Source organism: Desmodus rotundus, chromosome X (genome assembly GCF_022682495.2).
Source record: "Desmodus rotundus isolate HL8 chromosome X, HLdesRot8A.1, whole genome shotgun sequence".
Taxonomy (NCBI): Eukaryota; Metazoa; Chordata; class Mammalia; order Chiroptera; family Phyllostomidae; genus Desmodus; species Desmodus rotundus.
In genome coordinates, this window is record NC_071400.1 from 21,417,542 (window position 1) to 21,442,770 (window position 25,229).

A 25,229-nucleotide genomic window follows, 5' to 3' on the forward strand; every position below is an offset into this window, starting at 1 on the left:
CCGTGACCTGACTTCCAAATGTACAAGAAAAGTAGATAGTTCTTGCCAGTTGTGAGTCAAATTAAAGTAAAAAATAAGTACGCTCTGTCAGATAACAGACTTTAAGGAAATTTACATTATCCTCCAATCCTGGAGCGACATCTTTTTTTTTTTTTTTTTTTTTTTTTTTTTTTTTTTCCATTTTTAGCACAGGGTAACCAAACATGTGTCCCTGCCTTTGTGTTGAATGTTTCTTCATTAATACTTAGTTCTTTTTCTATTTCCTTTTGTTTCTTTCTTGGCCTTATCTTTACCTACAGTTGTGCCGTGTCATCACCTAGGATCCCCTTCTAGATCACTAGCGTCTACAGGTGCTTCTGGGAAAGATGGCAGCAGACTAGTATACTTCTTAATTGTAGGAGCAACAGTCACTGGGGCAGGAGTTCATTATGTAAGATGCTTACACTAAAGTATATTTGGGGGCATGGTGGGTGAGACTATGGCACTAATGAAAACTGGATCCAATAAGAATACAATGAAGTATTCGTAGCATGTGCTTTCTAGGTATGTGTTAAAGGGACATTGTCAGTCACTAGGGAGTCCTCAAGTCTCGTTCTTCAAACTGTTGAACTCCTACTGGATGTATTTAAAGCCACACATTTAATGAGTATTATAAATACTCATCATCAACCCTTTAAAAATGTTTGTCAGTTTCATAATTACGTTTTATGACACCAAATTATTATTGTGCTTTAGTGCTGCAAATCTAAGAAGACGGTCTCGAAGAGTAAATGTTGACTAAGCAAAGAAAGAGAACTTGAGTACCATCCATTTTGAATCATTTTAGGTTAAATGATGTGTTTTTGGGGAAACGATCACTTTTAAAAGGCATTTTACTGAATGCTTTTGAGGAGGTCCAAAAAGCCATAGAAGTCCTCCCCACTCACCCCCAGCTTCTATTGCGAAGTAAATCCCTTTGGCAGTGTCCCTTTGTAATCTCACATTTGGTCAAACTAGTGACTGAAGTGCTGTAAACTAACATTCCTGTAGATGACTGTCCTAAATGCCTCTCATGTATAATGCAGACACCCTCTAAGTCTTAACTTTTCCATTTCATAGTTCTCTCAACTTTTCCTATCAGTTCCATTCTGTTCACTCGGAAATAGATTTAAAGTGTTTGCATCTGACATATTTGTAAAATTTAAACCTATTAAACCTCTGCTTTATGTTGCTGTACCAAAGTTGGATGGCCTCCACAGAGCTGGCCAGGCAACCGCATTGGTGCCAGGCCAAAAGACAGGGCCAGTCACTGTTGCTTTCTCCTGCCTTAGAAATACCTGTGAAGCACAGGTGCCTCTCAAACCATTCAGTTAAATACCTCACTGCCCTCTGCGTTTATCCAACACTGGTAATGATAAAGCTACTATATTAGAGTGGTTTCAGTGTAAATGATAAGCTTTTGTCTACCTACAGTCATTTTCTAACTATTTTGTTGAGTTTTATATTAGGTTTTCAGTCACTGAAAATGTGATCTGAGGTGGCTTAGATATTTTTCTCTGAAACTGGTATTAGTCTACAGAGAATTGTTAAAATCAGACATCAGAGTTGATGAGATATGGCTGCACGTTGTTTAGTGTTTGCATTAGTCTGCTCTGGCTGCCGTAATAAAATACCACAGACTAGGAAGCTTAAACAACAGAAATTTATTCTCTGACAATGATGAAAGTCCAAGATAAAGGTGCCAGCATGGTCAGGTTCTGATGAGAGCACTCTTTCTGGCCTGCAGATGGCCACCTTCTCCCGTGTCCCCACATGGGACAAAGAATGTGAGCTCTCTCTTCCCCTTCACGAGCCCTATGACACAGGTGGCAAATACAAGGCTCGTGGGCTGAATCCAGCCCTCCACCTTGTTTTATCCCGACGGCAGCGCCGAGCTCTCGCTTAACTATTAAGGAGTAGTTACATTTATACAGTCCTAAAATTACATTCACCCCTTTCAAGGCAACACCCCAGTGAAAATGAGTTTGACACCCCTGGGCTATGGGATTAGGGCCCCACCTTTATGACCTCATTTAACCTTGATCACCTCCCAGAAGTCCCACCTCGAAATACCATCCCATTGGGGGTTAGGGCTTCAACATGTGAATTTGACAGGGATATAAGCATTCAATACACAACAGTGTTTCATCACAACTTTTCTCTCTCACACGGAGACGATGTGTTCCTGTATACATACTACCTTAGCAATTTCTGATTTGGGAGCCCTTTACCTTCCCTCCACTCCACCCTCCAAAAATAAGGGAGCAATGCTAAGAACAAGGAAGGTTTTTCTGAAATGTTTGCCAGGGGTCTATACCTTAAACTAGTGGGTTTAAAAAAAAATTTTACTACAACCATAGGAAGAAATAATTTTATCTTGCAACCATTATATAACTATAAATATGTAAAATCGAAAATTTCAAACTAATACTTACCAGGTGTAGTAGACTCCAGTAGTTTTTATTCTCCTATTTTTTTACAGATTTTATTTATTTATTTTTAGATAGAGGGGAAGGGAAGGAGAAAGGGAGAAAGATATCAATGTGTGCTTGCCTCTCACGTGCCCCCCACTGGGGACCTGGCCCACAACCCAGGCATGTGCCCTGACTCCTGACTGGGAATCGAACCAGCAACCCTTTGGTTCCCAGCCTGCGCTCAATCCACTGATCTACACCAGCCAGGGCACTTAGTTTTTTGTACTGGTCATAACCTACTAAACTGATTTAGCAGCTCTTTATTGGGTTGCAACTCAGTTTGGAAAACACTGATTGGAACAACACTTTTGCTTAAATTGCAGGCAGGAATTCCTGATTGGTGTAGATGTGAGCATTCCTCCCTCTCTTGCTAGTGACTTTCTCTAGGACCACAGGCACATCCCTAATCTCAGTCCTATTATTTACCAGCGGACAAGGCTAAGTGGCCTTTAGAATATGTAATGAGATTTGGTATTTGCATCCCTTGCCATTGTTCAACTGAAAGGATCACGTTGCTTCACTAAGAAAATGACCTGTTTTCCTTCAACTTCTTTAAGTTAACTAAATGCTGCCACATTCATGTGCTTTAAAAAGTTGTTTCCACTAATATTTTTCATATTGTCGTTTTTCTGAACCTTACATGTAGTCATGCCACTAATTAGAAATCTGTGCAAACTGGGAATACAGAAACACTTGGGGGAAAGATAAATTTTTATTTAGTATGTCTGCAAACTTGTTTTTATATCAGAACATCTACTTAAAGCCTAACTAAATAAGGTTATAAATATATGACAAACTTCATTCTTGTCCTTTCCCCACTAAACCTCAAGATATTTCTTAGTCTATTCTTCCTGTCAATGTGTGAAGCTACCAGGAGGTGTGACAGGGCCTAGGCTATTTTTCTGTGTCCCACTCAATGTGAACATGACCCCAGTTTTATTCCTCTGTTCACTCATGTTGACCAGGTTAAGCCATCTTTTTGGGTAAAAGTCCCTTTCTTAAAAGAAATATATATATCGGGTATATATATATATAATGGGTAAATACTGGATTCATGTATAATATCTAATGCTAAGATAAAAAAAAAACTTTCTTAGTTAATGTGAGCTGAATTCAGTTTATTTGTTGAATTCAGTGGCAAATTCAAGGAATAACCATGGTCTTTTAACATATGGTATTTAATTTTCTAATCTATCGACATCACGTGTTAGAAGACTCCAGGCTGCTGAACGTTGAGGTCTCAGGGACCAGGTCCTTTATTGCAGCCCATTGCCTCATGGGCTGCTCTGTAAGGGGCTTGTAGAAATATTCTTAAAACATTTTAGCCCTGGTTGGCGTGGCTCAGTGGATTGAGCACTGGCCTTCGAACCAAAGGGTCGCCAGTTTGATTCCCAATCAGGGCACGTGCCTCTGGTGCTGGCCAGGTTCCCCAGTAGGGGGTGCTTGAGAGACAACCACACACTGAAGTTTCTCTCCCTCTTTCTCCTTCCCTTCCCCTTTCTCTAAAAATAAATAAATAAATCTTTTTAAAAAACATGTTTTATTACACTTCCTCTGATTTTTCTTACTTTCTCCAATTAACTAATAATCTGGGGTTCCAATTGACATAGGGTCACTTAAATTCTGTCTTCTTAACCCTGTGGGATACAAAAGAGCAAAAGTGTTATGATTAAAAACAAGTCATTGTTGCCTATTGCTTTTAAAATTTTTTTCCAAATAATTCTGATGCTGTATGTAAAACACACACACACACACACACACATGTCACAATGCTGAGGTACCCTTCATCAATTTGAAAAGAGAGAGAAAATAGTATTTTTTTGAAATACCACAGGTATTTAAGCAAGGTGTTTGATCCTTAATGAATATCTAAGTGACGTGAAAGGATAAACTGTTGAGGGAATGATTATGTCATCTGTCACACTAGGGTACAGGCAGTCGTGTTTCAGGGACAAAACTCAGAACACTTACCAGGAAAATGTATGTCCTGGCTTCCACCCTAGACCACGTAGATTGGTTTCACAGCTGGCATCCAGCAAAGTCCAAAATCCCTTTTTTAAAGTTCAGTACTTCCTAGCACTTTGTTCTTCTAATAGAAAATGTTTTTCTGATTTCTTTATCTGTACCTTCCGAATTAAATACAATGTGAGGAAAATTCATCGCATAGACCCTAAGGAAATTTGAAACTAGAACAATTTCAGCTGCTTAACCTGTATTATTTCCACACCAAGTGTGTACACACTCAATATGTTTTATTAAGAAAATAATTTTGCCTTAGTGATTTTCACATAGAAGAACTTACCTCATGTAGACAAAAGCTTCTCATTTAATTGGAAGATAATGATATTACTAATGGCATGAGCTAGCTCTGTTAGGAAATCAATGTTCTCCATGTTTGGATTACAGGTCTACAAGCATATAAGAGATGACCAAAAAAGATATAATGAAAGAATTTCAGGATTAGGGCTGACGCCAGAAGAGAAACAGAAAATGGCCACATCATCTGGTGAGTATGATCTGAGGCTCAATAGATGAAGGGAAAGTTATAAACAGTTCGGATACTCTGCTTTGCGCATATCTGGCAGACACGATGATGCCGAGATACTGTAAGCTTCCAGAAACCATGGCGTTGCCCCAGGCCTGGCAGCAACTTATTAAAGTATTTGACTGGAACTTACATTTGAGAATAAAATTAGTGATGACCACGATTGGTTGTTTTCCTTCACATTAGACTCTTAAAAGGCAAGCTTTACATTAAAAAGGCAAGCTTGGGGAGGAAAGTTATTGGAAAAGAGATGAAGGCCTTTTTTTCAATGACAGAATTCTTTTGGTCTGTTTTGTTACCCTTTTGAGTCTTTGGAGTTTTCAGTTGTTAAAGATGCATGTGTTTTTCTAAAGCATACGGCCCTAGCTGGCACTTCCATTACACACGACTGGCTTGATTTTTCAGAGAGGAATGTTTTAATCCTTCAATAAGCCCCACAACCCTGGGTGGTCGATTTACACTGCTTTCATCACCAACACATCCTTGTTCGTGAGCACTGCGTAATAATCCCCAGTCGACCTTCTGGGTTTTCCCCCTTTATTGCTAACATAAGGTGAAACTGGCCCAAGAAGGTTGTGAGTTCAATTCCTGGTCAGGGCATTGTGGGAGGCAGCCCATTGATGATTTTCTCTCTCCCTCTGTCCTCTCCCCTCCCTTCTCCTCCCTTCCTCTCCCCTCCCCTCCCCCTTCCCCTCCCCGCCCTTCTCTCTAAAAATCAGTAAATACAATAAAGATTAAATCAAAAAAGAAAGAAATTGCCATAATAAAAAATACACAAACACACTCTGTTGTGCCCATAAAAAAATCAATAAACATATCCTTGGGTTAGAATTTAAAAAAAAAAAAGTGAAACTGAACTTGATTATTTCCCTGTTAGTCATTAGGAAATAAATGCAAAGGACAGAAACCTTTTAATATATACTTTCTCATACATTTTAGAAATAGCTGAACATGTAAGCTAGGTTCTAGTTCTGACATTTAATGAATGAATGACAGTGGCCTAATCATTCATTCCTTTTTCGGTTATTTTTCACTTACGAAATGAAGGGAATACTTGCTTTTCCTGTCCCATCAGGATGTTGAGAAGTTTGTAAGAAAAAACGTGTACACACAGTGTTTTGCGAGCTTTATGTAAAGGATTGAGACAAGTCAAGGCGATTTTTTTTTGAAGTGGCAAGCAGTCACCTGAGACATTAAGAAAACTCAGCCTGTCTGGTCTGTTGCTTACAGCTCTAGAAGGAGAATCAGTTTCTCAAGTCAGGATACCAACTCACGTTCCATTCCTGCTCATCGGTGGAGGTACTGCTGCTTTTGCTGCAGCCAGATCCATCCGGGCTCGGGATCCTGGGGCCAGGGTAAGGCGCACACTGTCTTGCTCGTCACGGAGGGTATAGTCTGCAAGCGCTTAGCCAATGTCAACACGTTGACATCTGCCTGTGAAGTGACTTGGTTCTGAAAAGTATCGTTATTTTGTGTCTAAAGGTACTGATCGTATCTGAAGATCCTGAACTGCCATACATGCGACCTCCTCTTTCAAAAGAACTGTGGTTTTCAGATGATCCAAATGTCACAAAGACACTACGATTCAAACAGTGGAATGGAAAAGAGAGAAGGTGTGTTCACTTATGTAAAATTGGTCTGACTACCAACTTCAACTAAAAAGAGGGAGCAGGCAAGACTTCTCATGGCCCATGTGCAGTGTATAGGACAGATGGCGTGGCTGCACACTGGAGTCTGCTCTGGTACACACTTGGTACAGCATAGGGACAACAGGTTACAGTGGCACAAGCCCTGTATTCTGTTACCAAACCTACCAACAATTGAAGGTGTAGTGTTGGCCTCTGAAGTACTAATGCTCCTATTTCTAGGACTTCTATGTTAGACTTCTCCAGGGATGGTCAGCTCAGCCTGTGTTGTCACTTCTAAGACACCGTTCTATAGCACTTTCTTTGACACCCTTGCAGACATTCAGAATTGCAGGGGTAGAGAAGGTACATTTTAAAGAAGAACCTCTTTATTAAAATGTTTACACAAGTCCTCAGTGGATTGGTGGCTGGTGGCTCAGTGGATTGAGCACCAGCCTGTGAACTGAAGGGTCATTGGTTTGATTCCCAGTCAGGGCACATGCCTGGGTTGTGGGCCAGCTCTCCAGTAGGGGCTGCTCGAGAGGCAACCACACATTGATGTTTCCCTCTTTCTCCCTTCCCCTCTTGTCTAAAATAAATAAAGTCTTTTTAAATTATATTTTATTGATTACGCTATTAGTTTTCCCAATTTTCCCCCTTTATTCCCCCCTCCACCCTGTACCCCCCAACCCTCCAGCATCCTCTCCCTTAGTTCATGTCCATGGGTTGTACATATAAGTTCTTTGAGTTCTCTGTTTCCTATACCATTTTTGACCTCTTCCTGTCTATCTAATGCCTACCAATTGTGCTTCTTCTTTCCTGTACCTTTTCCCCCCTATTCCTCCCCTCCCCCTCCCCACTGAAAACCCTCCATGTGATGTCCATTTCTCTGATTCTGCTCCTGTTCTAGTTGTTTGCTTAGTTTTTGGTTTCATTATTTTTTCAGGTTTATTTGTTGATAGTTGTTTGTTGTCATTTTACTGTTCACATTTTTTATCTTCCTTTTCTTAGATAAGTCCCTTTAACATTTCATGTAATAAGGGCTTGGTGATGATGAACTCCTTTAACTTGACCTTATCTGGGAAGCACTTTATCTGCCTTTCCATTCTAAATGAAAGCTTTGCTGGATAGATTAATCTTGGATGTAGGTCCTTGCCTTTCATGACTTCAAATACTTCTTTCCAGCCCCTTCTTGCCTGTAAGGTTTTTTTTTTTTTGAGAAATCAGCTGATAGCCTTATGGGCACTCCTTTGTAGGTAACTCTTTCCTTCCCACTTGCTGCTTTTAAGGTTTTCTCTTTGTCTTTAATCTTGGGTAACTTAATGATGATGTGCCTTGGTGTGTTCCTCTTTGGGTCCAACTTCTTTGGGACTTTCTGGGTTTCCTGGACTTCCTGAAAGTTTACTTCCTTCACCAGATTGGGGAAGTTCTCCTTCATCATTTGTTCAAATAACTTTTTAATTTCTTGCTCTTGTTCTTCTCCTTCTGGCACCCCTATGATTCGGATACTGGAACGTTTCAGGTTGTCCCAGAGGTTTGTAAGACTCTCTTCACTTTTTTGAATTCTTATTTCTTCATTGTGTTCTGGTTGGATGTTTATTTCTTCCTTTTGTTCCAAATCATTGATTTCAGTCCTGGTTTCCTTCCTGTCACTGTAGGTTCCCTGAATATTTTGCTTTCTTTCCTTTTTTGACCAAGGTCAGTCAGTTCTGTGAGCAATTTGATTACCAGGGCTTTAAATTCTCAATCAGATAGGTTGGGTATATCCTCTTTGCTTAGCTCTGTTTCTGAGGTTTTGCTCTGTTCTTTCATTTGGGCCATATTTCTTTGCTCGGGGCCCCTGCTAAATTGTAAGGGGGCAGGGCCTTAGGTATTCACCAGGTCAGGGCCACCCTCCTCCCTGCGCTGTGGCCCTGCCTGTGGGGGAGGGGCCCGAGAGGGAACCGTGCAGCTCACCTGCTCACCTCTAGCTCACTTTTCAACGAACTCTCTCTCGTGTGAGACTGGGAGTTTCTCCCATCGTGGCAACCGCCATAGTGCTCAGCCACCTCTGAGTCTCAGTTTCCCCTTAAGTCAGCCCTGCTCACACAGCCTGCCATCTCACCGCAGCCAGCCCTGCTTCAGGGTCCACCTCCTCACAGCAGTTTCTCTCCGTCCGCCACCTTCCCTGCCTGGTTGTTCTGTTTGACTGTTTCTTTAATTCCGTGGTTGTCGGAGTTCCATGCAGTTTGATTTTTTGGCACTTCTGGTTGTTTATTGATTTTAGATTGGTTGTTATCCTCCTTTTAGTTCTGCAAGGAAGCAAAGGGTTTCTACCTACACCTCCATCTTGGCTGGAACTCCTATTGATTAAAATAAGTAAAATCTTTTTTTAAATGTTTACAAAAGAGACTTAGAAAGCCTTTTTCTTCTGAAGGATGACTTGGATCTCTTGATTCAAGTACTATTTACTTTGGGTCCCAATTTTTTGTCATTGGTTATTCTTTTGATATTGAACAGATTTCATAAATCTGCCCACCCCCTCACCCTCACTGTCATATACCTTTCTCAAGCAGGATGCATGCTTCCAATTCTCTTACCATCCCTTAATTTATATTTTATAGTTACTGTCTACTGTTTGAGGCAAAATCATCTCAGGAGCTAAACCTAGTTCATTTTGAAATGAACCTACATCCAGAGCAGCATTTCTCAGCCTCAGTACTTGGCATTTGGAGCTGGATAATTCTTTGTCAGGGGGGTGGTCTGTGGACTATCGGGTGTTCAGCAGCATCACTGGCTTCTACCCACCAGATACCAGTACATGCCTCCACCCAAGCTGTTATAGCCAAAATACCTCTAGACATTACAAATCCCCCAGGGGAGGGACAAAATTGCTCCCAGTTGAGAACCACTGCTCTAAAATACGTCTGTATGTATAAGTCACAACCAAGATTCAGTGGCCTTGGAGACTTTGGAAAATGTTTAAAAGTGTTTCACGATAGAAACAATTTTTCTAAATTTATGGGGGAAGTTGACAGCAGTTCCATATGCATCTAACATTTTCTCCTTCTTCTCTGTACAGCATATACTTCCAACCACCTTCTTTCTATGTCTCTGCTCATGACCTGCCTCACATTGAGAATGGTGGTGTGGCTGTCCTCACTGGGAAGAAGGTGAGCTTGTAGGCTGCTTCCTTTGTCAGGCTCCACGTATGTGCCCATGTGGGCAGTGAGTGTGGTGACTTGTATTCCCAGTACCGTTTACAGCTGCCCTGCCATTGCAGCTTATCAAAGAAGGGTTGAGTCATTTTAGGATTAATACTGCCAGTCTACAATGCTTAGTGTGTCTTCTTGGGGAAAGCACCTCAGAACCTAGAGTAGCTTGCCAACTGACCGTTCCCAGGGAGGTCAGGTCATTGAGGACCATGGCCCTGAAGCTGTTCCCTATCCTGATTTGCATCTCTGCCCTTCGTCCTTCTTCCTATTTCTGCACACTAACATTCCCTTGGGATTATTGATGATGAGAGATTGACAAATGTGTATTCCATAAAATAATTCAGACGTAGATGAGCATGGAAATACTGTCAGACTTTACAAAGGTAAGCGTCTGAGTAATGGGAGCAGGTATGAGAGGGCATTTGTGGGGTGCAGGGAACCGTAACATTGTTGCGTTATGTTTCACTTTTGTTAATAGGAGGTACTAGAGTATATTTGTAAACTAATGGCAGTGTTCCCGTTGAGAGGGAATGGTTATCAGGAGCAAAGACCAGACTAGATGAGACCTAGCGCACAAGTGGAAGCATTGATTTGTGGGAGGGACAGGCCCACTTCTATAAAGGGGCTTTAGGCAGAGGAGGTGGATATATGTTCATGGATAAACGGGTAATGAGACATTATGTATTAAGTATCCCCTGTGGGTAAATAACACACAGGCCCTTGCCCTCTAGGGGCTAACAGTATTAGAAATACGCACAGATAATCATAACAAACAGATGTGGAATATGAAAGATACACACAGTATATTGTGGGACTTATACTGGGAAGCGTGCTCAGTATAGCGATGATTTCAGGGAAGGCTTCCTGGAGGAGGAAGTCTTACAGAATGGGAAATATTATGGAATGAAGAGGCATTCACAAGATGAGAGTGAAGAGCATTCAAATAAAAAGGAACTGCATAAGGAAAGGCACGGGGGTATGGAAAAGCATGTTGGGTGCAGGGAAACAAGCAGCTAGGTACTGACAGAGCAGAAAGTACAAGTTAAGGGGTGGCAAGAGATGAGACGGAGAAGTCATACAGGGGCCTGATCCCAGAGAGCTCTGTCATGTGAAAGAGGCTGAGCCTTATGTCATAGGCACCGGAGAGCTGTTGGGTTTTAGACAAGGATATAATACCATTGGACTGAAGTTTAAGCAATCACTCCATGGACTGTGATGAGGAGGGATGGATTTCACGGGGACAAGACTATTTAGAGATAGACCATTTCAAAGACTGTTGCAATGATCCATCTGAGAGATGATGGGGGCCCAAATGAGGGCAGTAGTGGTGATGACAAAGTAAGCACAGTTCTAAAACACTTTATGTGTATTATCTCATTTTCTCCTCACAATAATCTCATGAGGTTGGTACTATTACTATTTCCATGTTATAGAGACAGACACTGAGGTTAAAAAGGAGGTTAAATAACTTGCCCGTGATCACACAGCTAATCAGTGGTAGAGACAGAATTTGAGCCCAGGTCTGTCTGACTGCAGTCTTCTGATTGCAGAGCTCAAGCTCTTACCAACATCAGTGTGCAGCTTCCCGACAGCAAGGTGGCGAAGAGCGGGACGCCGCAGACATGCTTAGGAGGCAGACTTGACAGCTGTGGCGATAGATGGAAGGTGGAACATGAGGGAGAGGAAGGAGGCAAAGATGACTTTCTGGTTTCTAGCTTGTGTGCTAGGTGTTGAGGTATCCCCAAGTGAAAGAGACAAGAGGAAGATCTAGTTTAAGAGAGAAATAAAATTTGGTTTTGGACTGTTAAGTATGAAGTAGACTGTCTGTGGAGCTGTTCTGTGGGCAGTTGCACATATGACCGTGATGCTCAGAGGAGGGCTCTAGACTCAGACAGAGATTCAAAATTATCCACATATGTGTAGGAGTTGAAATCATGTGAGTGGGTGAGGTCTCCCACGGAGTCTGTAGTCAGAAGAGGAGCAGGGTAAGGATGGAACCCCGGGAACCTAACTTTTCAGAGGCAGGCTTAAGAAGAGGCCGCTAGGGAGTCTAGGAAAGAAGTTAAAGGGCAGTATGAGGAGAGCCCAGGACAGGGGCCAAGGTCGGGGGGACTTTCAAGGAGGAGGATGTGATGCACGATGTTACTTCAGCAAAGGAATCTGGTAAAAAAACGAATTATAAAATGACCCATTTGATTTAGTGGCTCAGATATCATTGTGAAGTTAGAAAGGAGTTGATACACTGGTCTTTTAAAAGGTCTGAATGAGGACAGGGTGATGGCACTTGGACAAAAGCTTGGGGAGGACCTAGAATCAAAGGTGAGACTGTCAGGATGGGACAGACTTAGGGGAATGAATGGGAGACTAATAGGGGAAGGTTCTGGGAGAGAAAGTGAGGAATGGGGGTCAGACACAGAAACAGAACAGAAAAGATGACTCATCCTAGAAGCTGGAAGAAAGAAACTACAGTTTTTATTTGAGGGTTGGGAGTTGGGAACCTTATGGGAAGCTGAGACAGGTCATATCTAAGGGCCTCACTTGTTTTTACAATAAACTAGGATGCCAGGTGGTTATGTGAAAGTGAGGTGTGTGAAGGTTGAGTAGAGGGGTTGGATTGAAGAGGAAGCTTACCCACCACAAATCAAAGGGGGCTAAAAAGCTACTCAACCATCCGATCTCAGTGTATGTCATTGCCTCCAGAAAGCTTGATTGCGTGTGCCTGTCCTACATTCCTAGAGCTGTCTCTATTGCCCTTATCACAGCATTTCTCAGCTGATTTCTCCTACTTGCTTGTAGTGCTTGTTAAATTGTCTTTGCTACTAGACTCTGAAGGCAGGGAAGGTATCTTGTCTTTCTTACCATCGTACCCCCAGCACTTAGTGTAGTGCCTGACACATAGTAGGTGCTTATTAAATATATCTTGAATGAATGGTCTCAAAGCTAATAAGGAGTGGAGCAGAAATTGGAACCCCAGTCTCTGTGACTCCAAAGCTCAAGCTTTTCACCATAAGAAGGAATAGGGTACAGGGAACTAGGGGTGCTCACAAGAGAGCAGTTTGGATGATCTACCATTAGCCCAGTTGAGGTTGAATAGCCTGCCAGGTAAACAGAGAAAATCGAAAGCAAGTATAGATGAGAGTGGGACTGAGAGAACGCTGGAAGGATGGACAATTGTGACCAAAGAGTGAGGTGTCTGAGGTAGAAGTAGAGGTTAAGCAATAACAAGATTCTAGAGGTGGCTCAGAGGTCTCCAGTGAATGAGGAGGAGTGGCCAGGGGGTGACTGGATAACAGTGGCTTGTAGGGATATAGGTAGTTGTCCCTTGAAAGGAGATGAGGACACTAGCATCTGGAAGCAACAGCAGCCAACAGCCCTTCCTGGACCTGTGACAGGGAGGAGTAGGGGGGCAGATAAGCAGTCTTGGGAGGCATCTGTTTTAATGAGGGCTAGAGGCTGGAGAAAACATTCCATAAAAATGGTGACAGTGTAGGAGAGTTGTTAACAAGGAAGTCAGGGTTCCAAAGCACCAGACAGAAACGTCTGTCCCTGTTCTTCATCTCCACAAATTGCACAGGAACTTTGGGCCTGTAGGGACTTGCTCTCATGTTGGCTGCTTAGGGAATAAGGACCACCCGAGGGAACTGGGTACCCGAAGCTGTGGTGCCAGTGATTACTCAGAAATGGTTTCTGAAGGATTGATCATTTTAGGTTAAGAACTAACTCTTCTCATTGGGCTGATAGCTAATAGGTACAGGGATCCTTTTGGGGGCAGTGGAAATGGTCTGGAATGATAGTGGTGATGGTTGCACAAGCTTGTGAATATACTAAAAATCACTGAATGGGTACACTTTAAAATGGTGGATTTTAACATTAAGTGAATTATATCTCAATAAAAATGTTTTGAAGCTAATTTATCTTTAAATCTTTTGTGTGTGTGTGTACGTGTGACTGTACCAGGTAGTACAGCTGGATGTGAGAGGCAACATGGTGAAGCTTAATGATGGCTCCCAGATAACCTATGAGAAGTGCTTGATTGCAACAGGTGAGTGTTTCTGGAGATGACTGTCTTCCCTGATATATAGCTCATTCAAGTGTCATTATAGAAGGTATCACTTTTTTAAGTTTTCATTTATTTATTTATAGAGAAAGTGGAAGGGAAGGAGGAAGAGAGGGAGAGAAACAGCAATGTGCGGTTGCCTCTCATGCACCCCCAAACAGGGACCTGGCCCACAACCCAGGCATGTGCCCTGACTGGGAATCAAACCAGTGACCCTTTGATTCGCAGGCCTGTGCTCAATCCACTGAGCCACAGCAGCCAGGGTGGTATCACTTGAATTTAAGAACACCAAAACCCAGACTCTGTGAAGTGGGTGTCTTTATCTTTGTACAAAGCCCAGCTACCTCTAGATGTCCCATCAACAGTGCTTCTGGATTATCCTTACTGTTCCTTCCCCAAAAAGCATGGATGGGTATTAAGGGGGATTACAGTTTTTTTACTCTCCCTGTATGCTGCCCTGTGCCCTGAAAGTGATACAGCCTTGTGGGTTCATTGCCCAGTTCCAATCAGAAATCAAGAAAAAGAGACTGGAGCAGTTGTTTCAATAAAGTAGCTATGCTGTCTGGTGAGAAACTAGTGAAAGAGAACCGGGAAGCAGAAAGTGAGGCCTTGTGACCATCTGTGAGGAAGGCGGGGCCTTTTGAAGACATACTCTTAACTGTGCTTCTCAAAGGAAATGGACAAAAGCCTGCTGCAAGTTGCAGCAAAAAAAAAAAGCCTCCAGTCCTGTTGCCGTAGCACCAGCGGGAACACGCACACCACAGTGCCACCGTTGTGGGGGGATAGTTTGGGCTAGCTCTTGCTTGTTGGGCTGAAGGCTTTTCCTCTTCTTATTTCCAGGAGGCACTCCAAGAACTCTGTCTGCCATTGATAGGGCTGGAGCAGAGGTGAAGAGTAGAACAACACTTTTCAGAAAGGTAATTGTCTGCTTTAGTGCTTTCAGTGTGTCGATTTTGAAGAGGTAGCGTAATCTTGTGGTCCCTAAGTACCCACCAGGGAATTGGGAGATTCGAGTTCTATTTATGGCTCTTCTACAGACTGGTTATTTGGCCTTGAGAAAGTCACTTCCTCTCTATGCACCTCAAATACCTCACTCAAGGGTTTTAAGCTCCTAGGAGAAAAATACATTTGGTGTTTTCATTGCTTGCTATAGTTCCTTCCGATTGCCCTTCTGTGTTATTTTTTCCTGATGCATTTGAGTCATTGGAAGTCCTTATAGCCTCTTGGCATTTTTCATTGCAAGTTCTATAGTGGATACTTTGGGGAGAAAAGGTAAGAGTACCTAAGTGAGAAAGGAAGGGGGGTTGCTTATCACTGTGCTTTGCTTATGAAAACTGCCGAAATTTTCTAGCCACTGATATGGGTATTTGAAAAGATGTGTACAATCCTTTAAGTTCTTGGCAGAACAAGATTTGTCAGCCTCTGCACTACTGACATTTTGGGCTGGATAATTGCTATGAGGGTCTGTCCTGTGCTTTGTAGGATGTTTAGCAGTGTCCCTGAACTCTCCCCACTCGCTGCAAGCAGCACCTCCCCACCCCCAGTTGTGACAGCCAGAGAAATACCAAATGTCCCCTGGGGTGAAGGGGTAAAACTGCCCCCAGTTGAGAACCACTTTTGCTGGAAGGAGTGTGACCGTGGGAAAAGAAATGTATGTCCATAACATGGGCTATCCTGAAACGTGACCTCTGTAGTTAAAGGACACTAACAAGCTGTGTGACCTTGAGCAAGTCACCTGTCCTCTCTGGGGTTCCCTTTTCTGACCAATCAGTTCAAATTATGTTCTATCAGCCACTTAATATGGACACAGTTTGTGTTAGGAAATGCTTTATTTATGTATCGTCTATTTTATCTCTCATTACAAAACTCAGCTGTTGCAGTTTATTTTCTTCATTTTATAGTAGATGTAACTGACGCAGAGAACGGTAAGTGGCTTGGTGAAGTGACCTGGGCAATAAATGGCGAAGTTGGATTTCAAACTCAGGCATTTCAGCTACAAAACCTGTTTTCTGGAAACAGTGTTCCAGGCTTTACTTATATGAGAAACCAGTGCCCTCCATAAGCTATGTAATTCTTTGATATAAAAGGTACTAAAATAAAAACACTATTTTAATGCTTAAAAATAATATATGAGCTGTAATTGAGCCACTTTATATAAGGAGATCGTACGTGCAAATTACTGTTGTCAAAGATTTAGCAGGAGATGGTTCCTGGTAGTACCATCCTGTGCCCCTTTGGGAAATCAATGGACTAAACTGGTGTGATCCTGCAGATTGGAGACTTCAGAACCTTAGAGAAGATTTCCCGGGAAGTCAAGTCCATTACAATTATTGGTGGAGGCTTCCTTGGTAGCGAACTGGCCTGTGCTCTTGGCAGAAAAGGTGAGTGTTGGGGAGTGACCTCGATTTTTTCCCTCTGATCTGATATCACATGCTTTTGGGGGCTCTCACAAACTCCAGAGATGCATTTGCTAGGCTCAGTATAAAAAGTTCCACTAAGGTTGGTATTGTAAGAAGCTAGTTCTGAGCTTAGTTCTGATGAGGGATCATTTAGTGACCACAAAGCTGCTGCTATCCGAGCAGCTGAGCAGCAGCGCTTTCTTTCCTTTTCTCTAACTTCCAGGCTAAGAGGCCTTAGAAATAAAAGGTTAAGGAAAGCGACTTATTCAGATGGTAAAGGCAGTGTAAACTACAGAAGTGGGGAGGTGGGTTCAGCTGGGGTGGGCTGGAGGGCTGGGGAGAAAAGGCAGACAACTGTAATTGAATAACAATAAAAATTTTAAAAAAAACTACAGAAGGGTACACATCTTTAAACTGCTGCTCCCTGTAAAAGTCAAAGACTTCCCTCAGAGGCACGATGGTCCCCAGCTTGACATATCTGTGAGTTCCAATCTGAATATTTCATGGCACACATTTTTCCTAAGCTGTGTGAAATCGAGGCATCTTCTCAGGAGGGTACTTACTATTCAGAGGTCCCCAGGCACTGTGTAAGCCTGAGGTGAGGCCTGAGCGCAAGCGCACTGAGTTCACAGTATGTAGTCCAAGCCAGGGACAACAGTTCTGGCACCTGTTGTGCTGGCTTATGTGAATGCCCTCGTGCCCCAGTGCCCCACAAATGGGAGCTCTCACCTGGGTCAGAACATTGTCCTTGCCACAGCAGATGGCTGCCTGCCTGCTGCTCCTTTACTTCTCTTCCTGTTTTAGGACTGGCCTTTGCCTCCAGCTATCCCTAATCTTTTTTCTCTTTTTCCCAGCTCAAGCCTTAGGCACTGAAGTGATTCAGCTCTTTCCTGAGAAAGGAAATATGGGAAAGATCCTCCCCGAATACCTCAGCAACTGGACCATGGAAAAAGTCAGACGAGGTAAAGAGACTTTCCATATGCTGCCACTCTTTCCTCTGAGTTAGGCCTAATGCCATGTTTACTTCTTTGGGAACCCCTTTGACATAAGCGATATCACCCCGCAGTTGAAATGTTCCCAACAGTCTCTAGCCAGCTAAGTTCATATAGGTGTTCTGAATCTTATGCACCAAATTCCCAGAAGTGCTGCAAACGAACTGTGGGTATAGGTTCTCCAAGATTGCCTGCATGTGGACGATTAGTGGTTTTCAGATGGGGTGCCTCTAGTCGGCTTCCCTACTTTTCACAAAGGTGGTATGCTCACAGGCTCAGCCTCAGGTCTTGTTTGCCTTCACAGAGGGGGTTAAGGTGCTACCTGATGCTATTGTGCAATCAGTTGGAGTCAGCGGTGGCAAGTTACTCATCAAGCTGAAAGATGGCCGGAAGGTAAGGAGGGGGAGAAAGGCTGCCAGATGACCTTCCAGCCCTCTCTTCCCCCTTCCTCATTTTTACTTGTTCGGTTGATACCCGTAGATTAGTTTTCCTGGCAGCAACCATTAACCTGTCATGATTTTCCGAATGAACTGTCCCTGCATTAAAATAAGAATGATGAGGGCCAGAGTAGACACCTGTGACCCACTTTTCCATCTGCCTTTCCTATCTTATCACAGATTTTTGAGGCCTGACTAAGGTGACAGATTTCTTTTCAGGTGATATGGGGTATGAGTGTGTGGAGCAGGAAACTTTACCAGAGGTCAACGAACCAATGATTTAAAAAAAAAAAAAAAAAAGAAAAGCCCCATTCTTAATGGCATCATGTGCAGTTGCTGTGTCCATGGGCATACAGGGAAACTGTGGTGATTGACTGAATTATTTTTTTTTTCCTTAGGTAGAAACTGACCACATAGTGGCAGCTGTGGGCCTGGAGCCCAACGTTGAATTGGCCAAGACTGGTGGTCTAGAGATAGATTCAGATTTTGGTGGCTTCCGGGTAAATGCAGAGCTCCAAGCACGCTCTAACATCTGGGTGGTAAGTATGCTGCAGCAAGACCAAGCGTGGTTCCTTATCCCCGGCTTAAGAGCAGGTCTATCCAGTGGGGTGCTAAAGCTCATTAGTAGCTTAGCACAATAGGGTCGGGGTGTTTGGAAGCCATGCGTAGAGAACAGATACTTATGAGCTGCTTGATTTACAAGACCAGGTGTGGCCTCACAATGCAAGCTAGTGGAAAAGGAAATGAACAGTGTGCATGCCGACAGAACTAGAGCTCTTCCAGCGCTGCTGCTGGCAGCAGCCATCAGCATGAGCCTGGTGGGCGTGTGCACAGCTTTCAGACACATCTGTTGTTCCTTCTGCCTGAGTGTGAGTGCAGGGATTGGAGGATGAGGCAGTTTTATGATATTCTCTAGAAAAGAAAGTTACTACATTTTCATTCCTTAAGAACTATTTTTAGTTGTTTTAAACAATCTGATGTGACACAAACAACACTATACAGTATGTAGGAACCGTGAGGTCATTTCCCCATTGTTAGAGCATTACAAGTGTATTGTGTTTGACTGTGGGCTCTACAGCTAAGGACATAGAAACTTTGAAGGGTGTTTTCCCTTAAAGCTTTTTTTAAAAGACAAAATGTACTGGATTTTTTTTAACTTGTTATAAAAGAAAACCATGATCAAAATGGTAGACAGACAAGAAGGAGAAAGGGAGAAATCACCTAGAAATCACCTGCAGCAACCACTGGTTTTTTTGGTGTATTTCCTTCTCCTTCATTTTATTGTGCATAGATTTTTTTTCTTTTGTTGTAGACAGTCATGGCAAGCATACTCTGTATGAATATTTATATTCTTTTCTTTTTCACTTAACATTATAATGTATTTTCCACATTGCTTCAGATTCTCTAAACAGTTTGATGACCGTATACTATTCCATTAAGTGGACTTCATGATTTATTTCACCATGGCTCATGTGTTGCATTTTTAGGGAAGTCTTTGAGGGAATCTGAATAGCCACAAAGGTGAGCAAAGGGTTGGAGGGCTCGCATACCACCTCCTTCGCGAAAGTGGCCGCATTTACCTCCAGCCGTGGGTTCTCTGTCTTTGAAACACTGAGCTCACTTAATTTGTACCTCTCAGATGGCACATTTCTTGTTTGCACTGCACCGCAGTGAGGAGCAATGCTGCACCTTCCTCAGCTACGTCATACGCTCCTTGGGGCAAGCAATCCGGACAGTATAATGCTTTGCACAGTATTAGTGCTCTCTCTATATATTTGTTCAATGAATGAATACTGAATAATGAAAAAAATTTTATCTCGGAAAAGAGTTCTAGATAAGAGGCATTCACATCTAAAAACCGTTTCTACACATAGGAAAGACTATTCTGCAAATCATGGTTATTAAATATCCTGTCTCTGTTAAGGGTAAAATGAGAAGAAATAATTATGAGCTAGAGCATAGAAGATTTAGGTTAGCTCTGTGGAAGCATAGAATACTTTTGTTTTGTTTTTAATGGAATCTCAACTATTTCTGATAGTGTATATATGATTCTGGCCTATAGATAGAAAACATTAAGTAGTTGACATCACAAGCGTTTCTGAGCCCAAAAGTCTATGTGCTGCCTTTAACTTGCTCTTTTTTTGTCCCGTGCTCATGTAATGTATTTGTCCCCACAGGCAGGAGATGCCGCATGCTTCTATGATGTCAAGTTGGGTAGGAGGCGGGTAGAGCACCATGATCACGCTGTTGTGAGTGGAAGATTGGCTGGAGAAAATATGACTGGAGCTGCTAAGCCGTACTGGCATCAGTCAATGTTCTGGTAATAGTTTTGTGCCTTGAGGACTGAACTGGTTCGAACACAGAATTAATGGAACCAGAGTTATGGTTTGGTTTCCTTGTGGGTCCATTCATGTTATATGAGGGTGGGGTTCCAACTTGTGTGCACACATTCTACCCCAAAGCAGCCGTCTGGTAAAAGGGTCCCATTCGACATAACTTAGACTAGCTGAATGAATGGAGAGGGCATCGGCACTTCTATTAACATAGCTCAGAGTGCAAACTATAGTAGGGGGTACAAAAGTGTGCTCTTAGGTGGAGATAGCAGTGTATTTTCATCTGTTCTTTGCTGCTAACCCTAATGAGCCTTACATGCTGACAAAAAAAAAAAAAAAAAAAAGGTAGCCCACTCATTTGTAACCCTTAAGATCAAGAGTTCAAAGTAAGGTATATATAGGCAGTTCTCTGGGTAGCAAAAAGTTAGCAGCGGACATTCCTGAATACTGGGGCTGGCCCTGCTTGCCACATTCTCATCTTGTTGATTTGAAAGATTCGGGTACATAAAAAACCTGAAGGTTTCAGAAACCTCTAAGAAAAATTCTCAGCTGATGAGAATACATATTAGGATGATCACACACAGGTTTATGAGTGGGCAGCAAAAACATAGCAGATGGGTTTCAGGGTTAATACATGTAAGCTAATTCAGTTAGGAAACGAGTAGTCCATAGCTACGCGATTATCAGCTAGGTCTCAGGAACAGAAAGCAAGAAGTCATTGTAGACTGTTCCTTGAAGACACCAGTCCAATGCGCTTCTGTGGCCAAGAAGATAACAAAATGCAGAGCACAGAAACAAAACAGCCCAAGTACCCTAGATGATTACAAAACCATGGTGTGTCTGTGCTGTAAATATTCTGTGAAGTTCCTAGCATATTAAGAACAGATGATGATGATGATGATGATGATGATGATGATGATGATGATAGGGAAACTTTCCAAGAATAGTTAAAATAAAACGGGACCAAGTGGGTGAAGGTACCTCTTTATAGAAAGCATTCTGACCTTGAAAAATGGAGGCTAAGAGGAAATACTGTCAGTTAATGAAACCATAAAATGTCTCAGATTCTGAATTCCATAAATATGGATCACTCTTTAAAGCTTCTAAAAGGCAGTTTCAGGACAAGTTAAAGGAAGGTTGTGAATAGTAAATGTGGGGAACCCATCACTCCCCAAATGTGGTATGGGATAAAAGCATGACTAAATTGAAGAAAGTGTAGAACATTGTATGGATATGTGATATGGAGAATGGCTCTTTAAGCAAAATAAAAGTTGCTTAGGAGAATCATGCTCTCTCATAATTATTCCCAAGTGCCCTAGAAGGAGACAGAACAATTCGGCCTTTGTCTTGTTGTTGCTCATAAAGTTCTTCGGTTAGCATAAAAGTGCAGAGTCTTAGAAAAGTGTCCTACTGTGTCATTCTTTACAGTCCCATGACAGAACACCCTCTTCTCTCTTTCCTTAGGAGTGATTTGGGCCCCGAAGTTGGCTATGAAGCTATTGGTCTCGTGGACAGTAGTTTGCCCACAGTTGGGGTTTTTGCAAAAGCCTCTGCACAGGACAACCCAAGATCTGCCACAGAGCAGTCAGGTAAGGAAGGCCAACCACTTCCCTTAGAAGAGTGTTGAGAAGCAGTGGTCCACATTCTCCTGAACAAGGGCTTTCTGTATTAGCCAGGGAGGACTGTCAGTGAAAGTCTCTCTTCATGTGTGCTTTAAAATAAACCAAACCTGCCCTGGCTGGTGTAGCTCAGTGGATTGAGTGCAAGCCTGGGAACCAGAGGGTCACTGGTTCGATTCCGTGAGTGCACATGCCTGGGTTGCAGATCAGGTCCCCTTTTGGGGTGCATCAGAGGCAACCACACATTGATGTTTCTCTCCCTCTCTTTCTCCCTCCCTTCCCCTCTCTCGAAAAATAAATAATCTTTAAAAAAATGAAATAAACCAAACCCAAAGTCCCTCACTCTTTCGTGATCTGAGAGCTGGCAAAATCAGGTATCCTGGTCAAAGCAGAGGCACAGGTATTGTGGGTGTCCATCCTAGACTCGGGGACAGTGGCTTGCTCAGCTAGTCTGCTGTTCAGTGTGTCTAGGTAATAGGGAGACCTACGTGATAAAGGAAACCTGGCATGTTAGATGTTTTTTGTTTCACTTTTGTTTTGCTTTTTTTTTTTCTTCTTCCTGCTAATCCTAAAAACTAAGTCCGAGAGCCATAGTTTAGAACCTGCTATCCTCCATGGGCCCTGGGCAGTGAAGAAGTTGGCTGAGTGAATCTTGAGCTATCTCTAATTCCATTTATTAGATCTTAATGCCAGATTTTCTTTAGATGGGAGGCACCTCTCTCAGAATGAATTTCTCTCCCACACACATCTTTCATTAACTCCTAGGCCTATTCTCTCTCCCTTCCATGACCTTGGCTGAAGTTATTTAACCCCCATGTCCTCTTGTCAGAGGTATTTCAAGGGCAAGTTGCTCTTTAGGAAGGAAAAAACCAAGACATTATATGGGTATTTAGGTCCTTTTTCTGTGTAATCCAAGTGGATCACATCACCTCCTCCTTAATTCTGACCTCTCCTGGGAAGTGGATCCAGGAGAGGGACCTAGGGACTTAGAAAGTCCAGGTTACTGCTCTGTCCACGAAACAGCATTACTTGGAACTTGGTCGTTCTCAGAAGATAAGATGCCCCTTCCCCATGCGGCCTCCTGTCCCCACCCTCACCAGGAGGAAGCAGCTCCACTGTGGTTTTCCACATGGAAATGCCTTCTCCTGCCTGGCTAGAGTGTCTCTATGGTAGCTCTGCACAACAGAACATTCCACTGTGATAGCATTGTTCTGTCGCTGCTCTGTCCAGTACATGAGCCACTGGCCACATGTGGCTATTTAGCACTTGAATTGTGGCTAGTATAAATGAGGAACTGAATTTTACGTTTCACCCAATTTTAATTAAAGCATTTTAAAATTTAATTAATTTTAACTAGACTAGTTATTTGTGACTAGTGGCTACTGTACTGGACCATGTAACTCTAGAATGTTCCTCAGACGACAGGAGCAAGTCTTTTGCCATTTGAAGAAATCCAGATACCAGGAAATACCCATAGCATACATTTAAACTGAGATCTAAGGGAGGGAATTTTTGAGTCAGACTGATGCAGTGCCCACGAGCTGGCAAGGAAGAGCTTTTGTTGCCTTTGACAATGAAGAGGGGCTGAAGAAGGCCAGTTTTCACTGAGAGAGCATAGAAAAACAAATCACCTAGAAGCAGCTTAAAGCGGCTATGAAAAACACTTTCCTTCTAGAATTTTCCAAGCTCATAATAACTGACTTTGTTTCATCTTGACTGTTTTGTTTTGGGGGTTGGCCACAGGGACTGGTATCCGATCAGAGAGTGAGACAGAGTTGGAGGCCTCAGAAATCACCATTCCTCCCAGCAACTCTGCAGTCCCCCAGGCCCCTGGGGAAGGGGAGGACTACGGCAAAGGTGTCATCTTCTACCTCAGGGACAACGTGGTGGTGGGAATTGTGCTGTGGAACATCTTCAACCGAATGCCGATAGCAAGGAAGGTAAGTACCTGTCAGAGCTCTTGGAGGAAGATGGAAGGAGCAGGCCAAAAAAAAGTTCTTGTGATTTTGTTCTTCATCAGGTACCCTGGTCAGGTATAATTTGACCAGACACCCAGGTCAGATTGTTCCTGAGCAGAACAAAGATACAGCCTTGGCTCAGGAATGTTTCTCTTTCACTCGGGATCTGGCTGGGTGGCCTGGGAGTTGGCACACGTTTGTTTGGGGCTAGTAGAAAACTGTTCCCACAACTCCCTCCCATTGTGCCTCAGGCTGCCCCATTGTGCAGCCCAGCCAGAATGCAGGTGGAGTGTTAGTGACCCACTGTTCCTCTCTCCCTCAGATCATTAAGGATGGTGAGCGACATGAAGATCTCAATGAAGTAGCTAAACTATTCAACATTCATGAAGACTGAAACCCCCCAGTGGACTAGGCAAGCAAACTGCTGTCCCTGGCAGCAGCTTGGATGACTAAAGGAGCATTTTTTATTCAGCAGAGTTCCTCTGTGTGTATGAGTGTGAATGGTCATGTCCTTTGTGAATATTTCAACGATGTAGGCAAATTCTTAATGTTTACATCGTTAAATAAAATCTGATTCTTCTAAATTAAATTCTGCTCTCTTTGAAAGGGAGCGGGTGGATGAAGGGAGAAAACCTGTGCATATCAGAGAGCGAGCAAATTGGAGCTACTACCAAGGGCGTGATTTTTCTCAGCCTAGTATTCCCTGTTCCACACTCTAAACTCCTTTCAGTCCCCCAAACTTCCGTCTTGCCCCTGTGGACCCCTCTGTGTGCACCAGCCGTGGCCTCTGCCCACAGTGCTTGACCCCTTTCCCCTCCTCTGGGGTGGGTCCTGGTCTCTATGAAGACTTTCCTGACCCTTCCAAGCCTGTTCCTTGCTTATGTCTCCCTGCTGGTCTGCGGCTTCCTGGAAGACGGAATCATGGCTTTAATTATCTTGATCTTGGTTATATGTCCAGAGTTTAGCATAGAGTCCGGCTCACAGCAGGTGCTTAGTAAAGCACCTACTTATTAATTGTTGAATAAGTGAACACGTAAGCATAGGGATAGACTCTGCTTTACCTGGAACACCACCGTATGTGCCACCACCCACCCCCAACCGCCATCCCAGAACTGAATAGGTTCTGGGGGGTGGCGGGTAGGCAGAAAGGACATTTACTGCAACCAGAGACAAGGGTTCAGGGATCTGGTACTTTGCGGCTAAACCTGCAGACTGACTCCCTGAGGGATCATGATCTCTTGACTCCTATACCCCCTGTCTCCCAGACTAAAGATCTGCTCTCTCCCAGCCCCTGTTTATCTAAGATAGGCTTATGGGCATTCTTCACTTGGTAGGTGATTTCCTGGAAATAGAAGTCAGAGTTTCATAAGTCAACTCTTTTTTTTTTTTTTTTTTTGCATTTCAAATTACTTAAACTTCTCAAAATCAAATCTTACTTCAATTAAGAGGACATTTTTAGTACTTTTGGAAGTCCAATTGTGAATCATTTTGTAAAGAGAAAATTATGGCCAGTAGATTTTTTTAAATACTGAATTTGTTGAAAGAGAGTTACAGCTACAATGAAATCCCTTTTGAACG

At 42.9% G+C, this 25,229-nt stretch overlaps 1 protein-coding gene across 3 annotated transcripts in view; it reads left to right on the top strand.

The window, feature by feature from the left end:
* AIFM1 (apoptosis inducing factor mitochondria associated 1) overlaps nt 1–24,240 on the top strand; it is a 33,025-nt gene extending 8,785 nt beyond the window's left edge. For 2 of the 3 annotated variants that reach the window (XM_024566871.3, XM_045200837.3), the window contains 14 exons: nt 4,899–4,998; nt 6,268–6,392; nt 6,520–6,650; nt 9,724–9,814; nt 13,814–13,898; nt 14,754–14,830; nt 16,186–16,294; nt 17,167–17,274; nt 17,609–17,697; nt 18,140–18,280; nt 19,919–20,061; nt 21,539–21,663; nt 23,437–23,633; nt 23,974–24,240. In XM_024566871.3, coding sequence (XP_024422639.2) covers nt 4,899–4,998; nt 6,268–6,392; nt 6,520–6,650; nt 9,724–9,814; nt 13,814–13,898; nt 14,754–14,830; nt 16,186–16,294; nt 17,167–17,274; nt 17,609–17,697; nt 18,140–18,280; nt 19,919–20,061; nt 21,539–21,663; nt 23,437–23,633; nt 23,974–24,045 — 1,593 coding nt within the window. In that variant the 3' untranslated portion in view covers nt 24,046–24,240. Of the gene's footprint in view, nt 1–299; nt 431–4,898; nt 4,999–6,267; nt 6,393–6,519; nt 6,651–9,723; nt 9,815–13,813; nt 13,899–14,753; nt 14,831–16,185; nt 16,295–17,166; nt 17,275–17,608; nt 17,698–18,139; nt 18,281–19,918; nt 20,062–21,538; nt 21,664–23,436; nt 23,634–23,973 lie in introns of all 3 variants that reach the window. The other variant, XM_024566872.3, reaches the window with a different exon arrangement.
* The last annotated feature ends 989 nt before the right edge of the window (nt 24,241–25,229 follow it).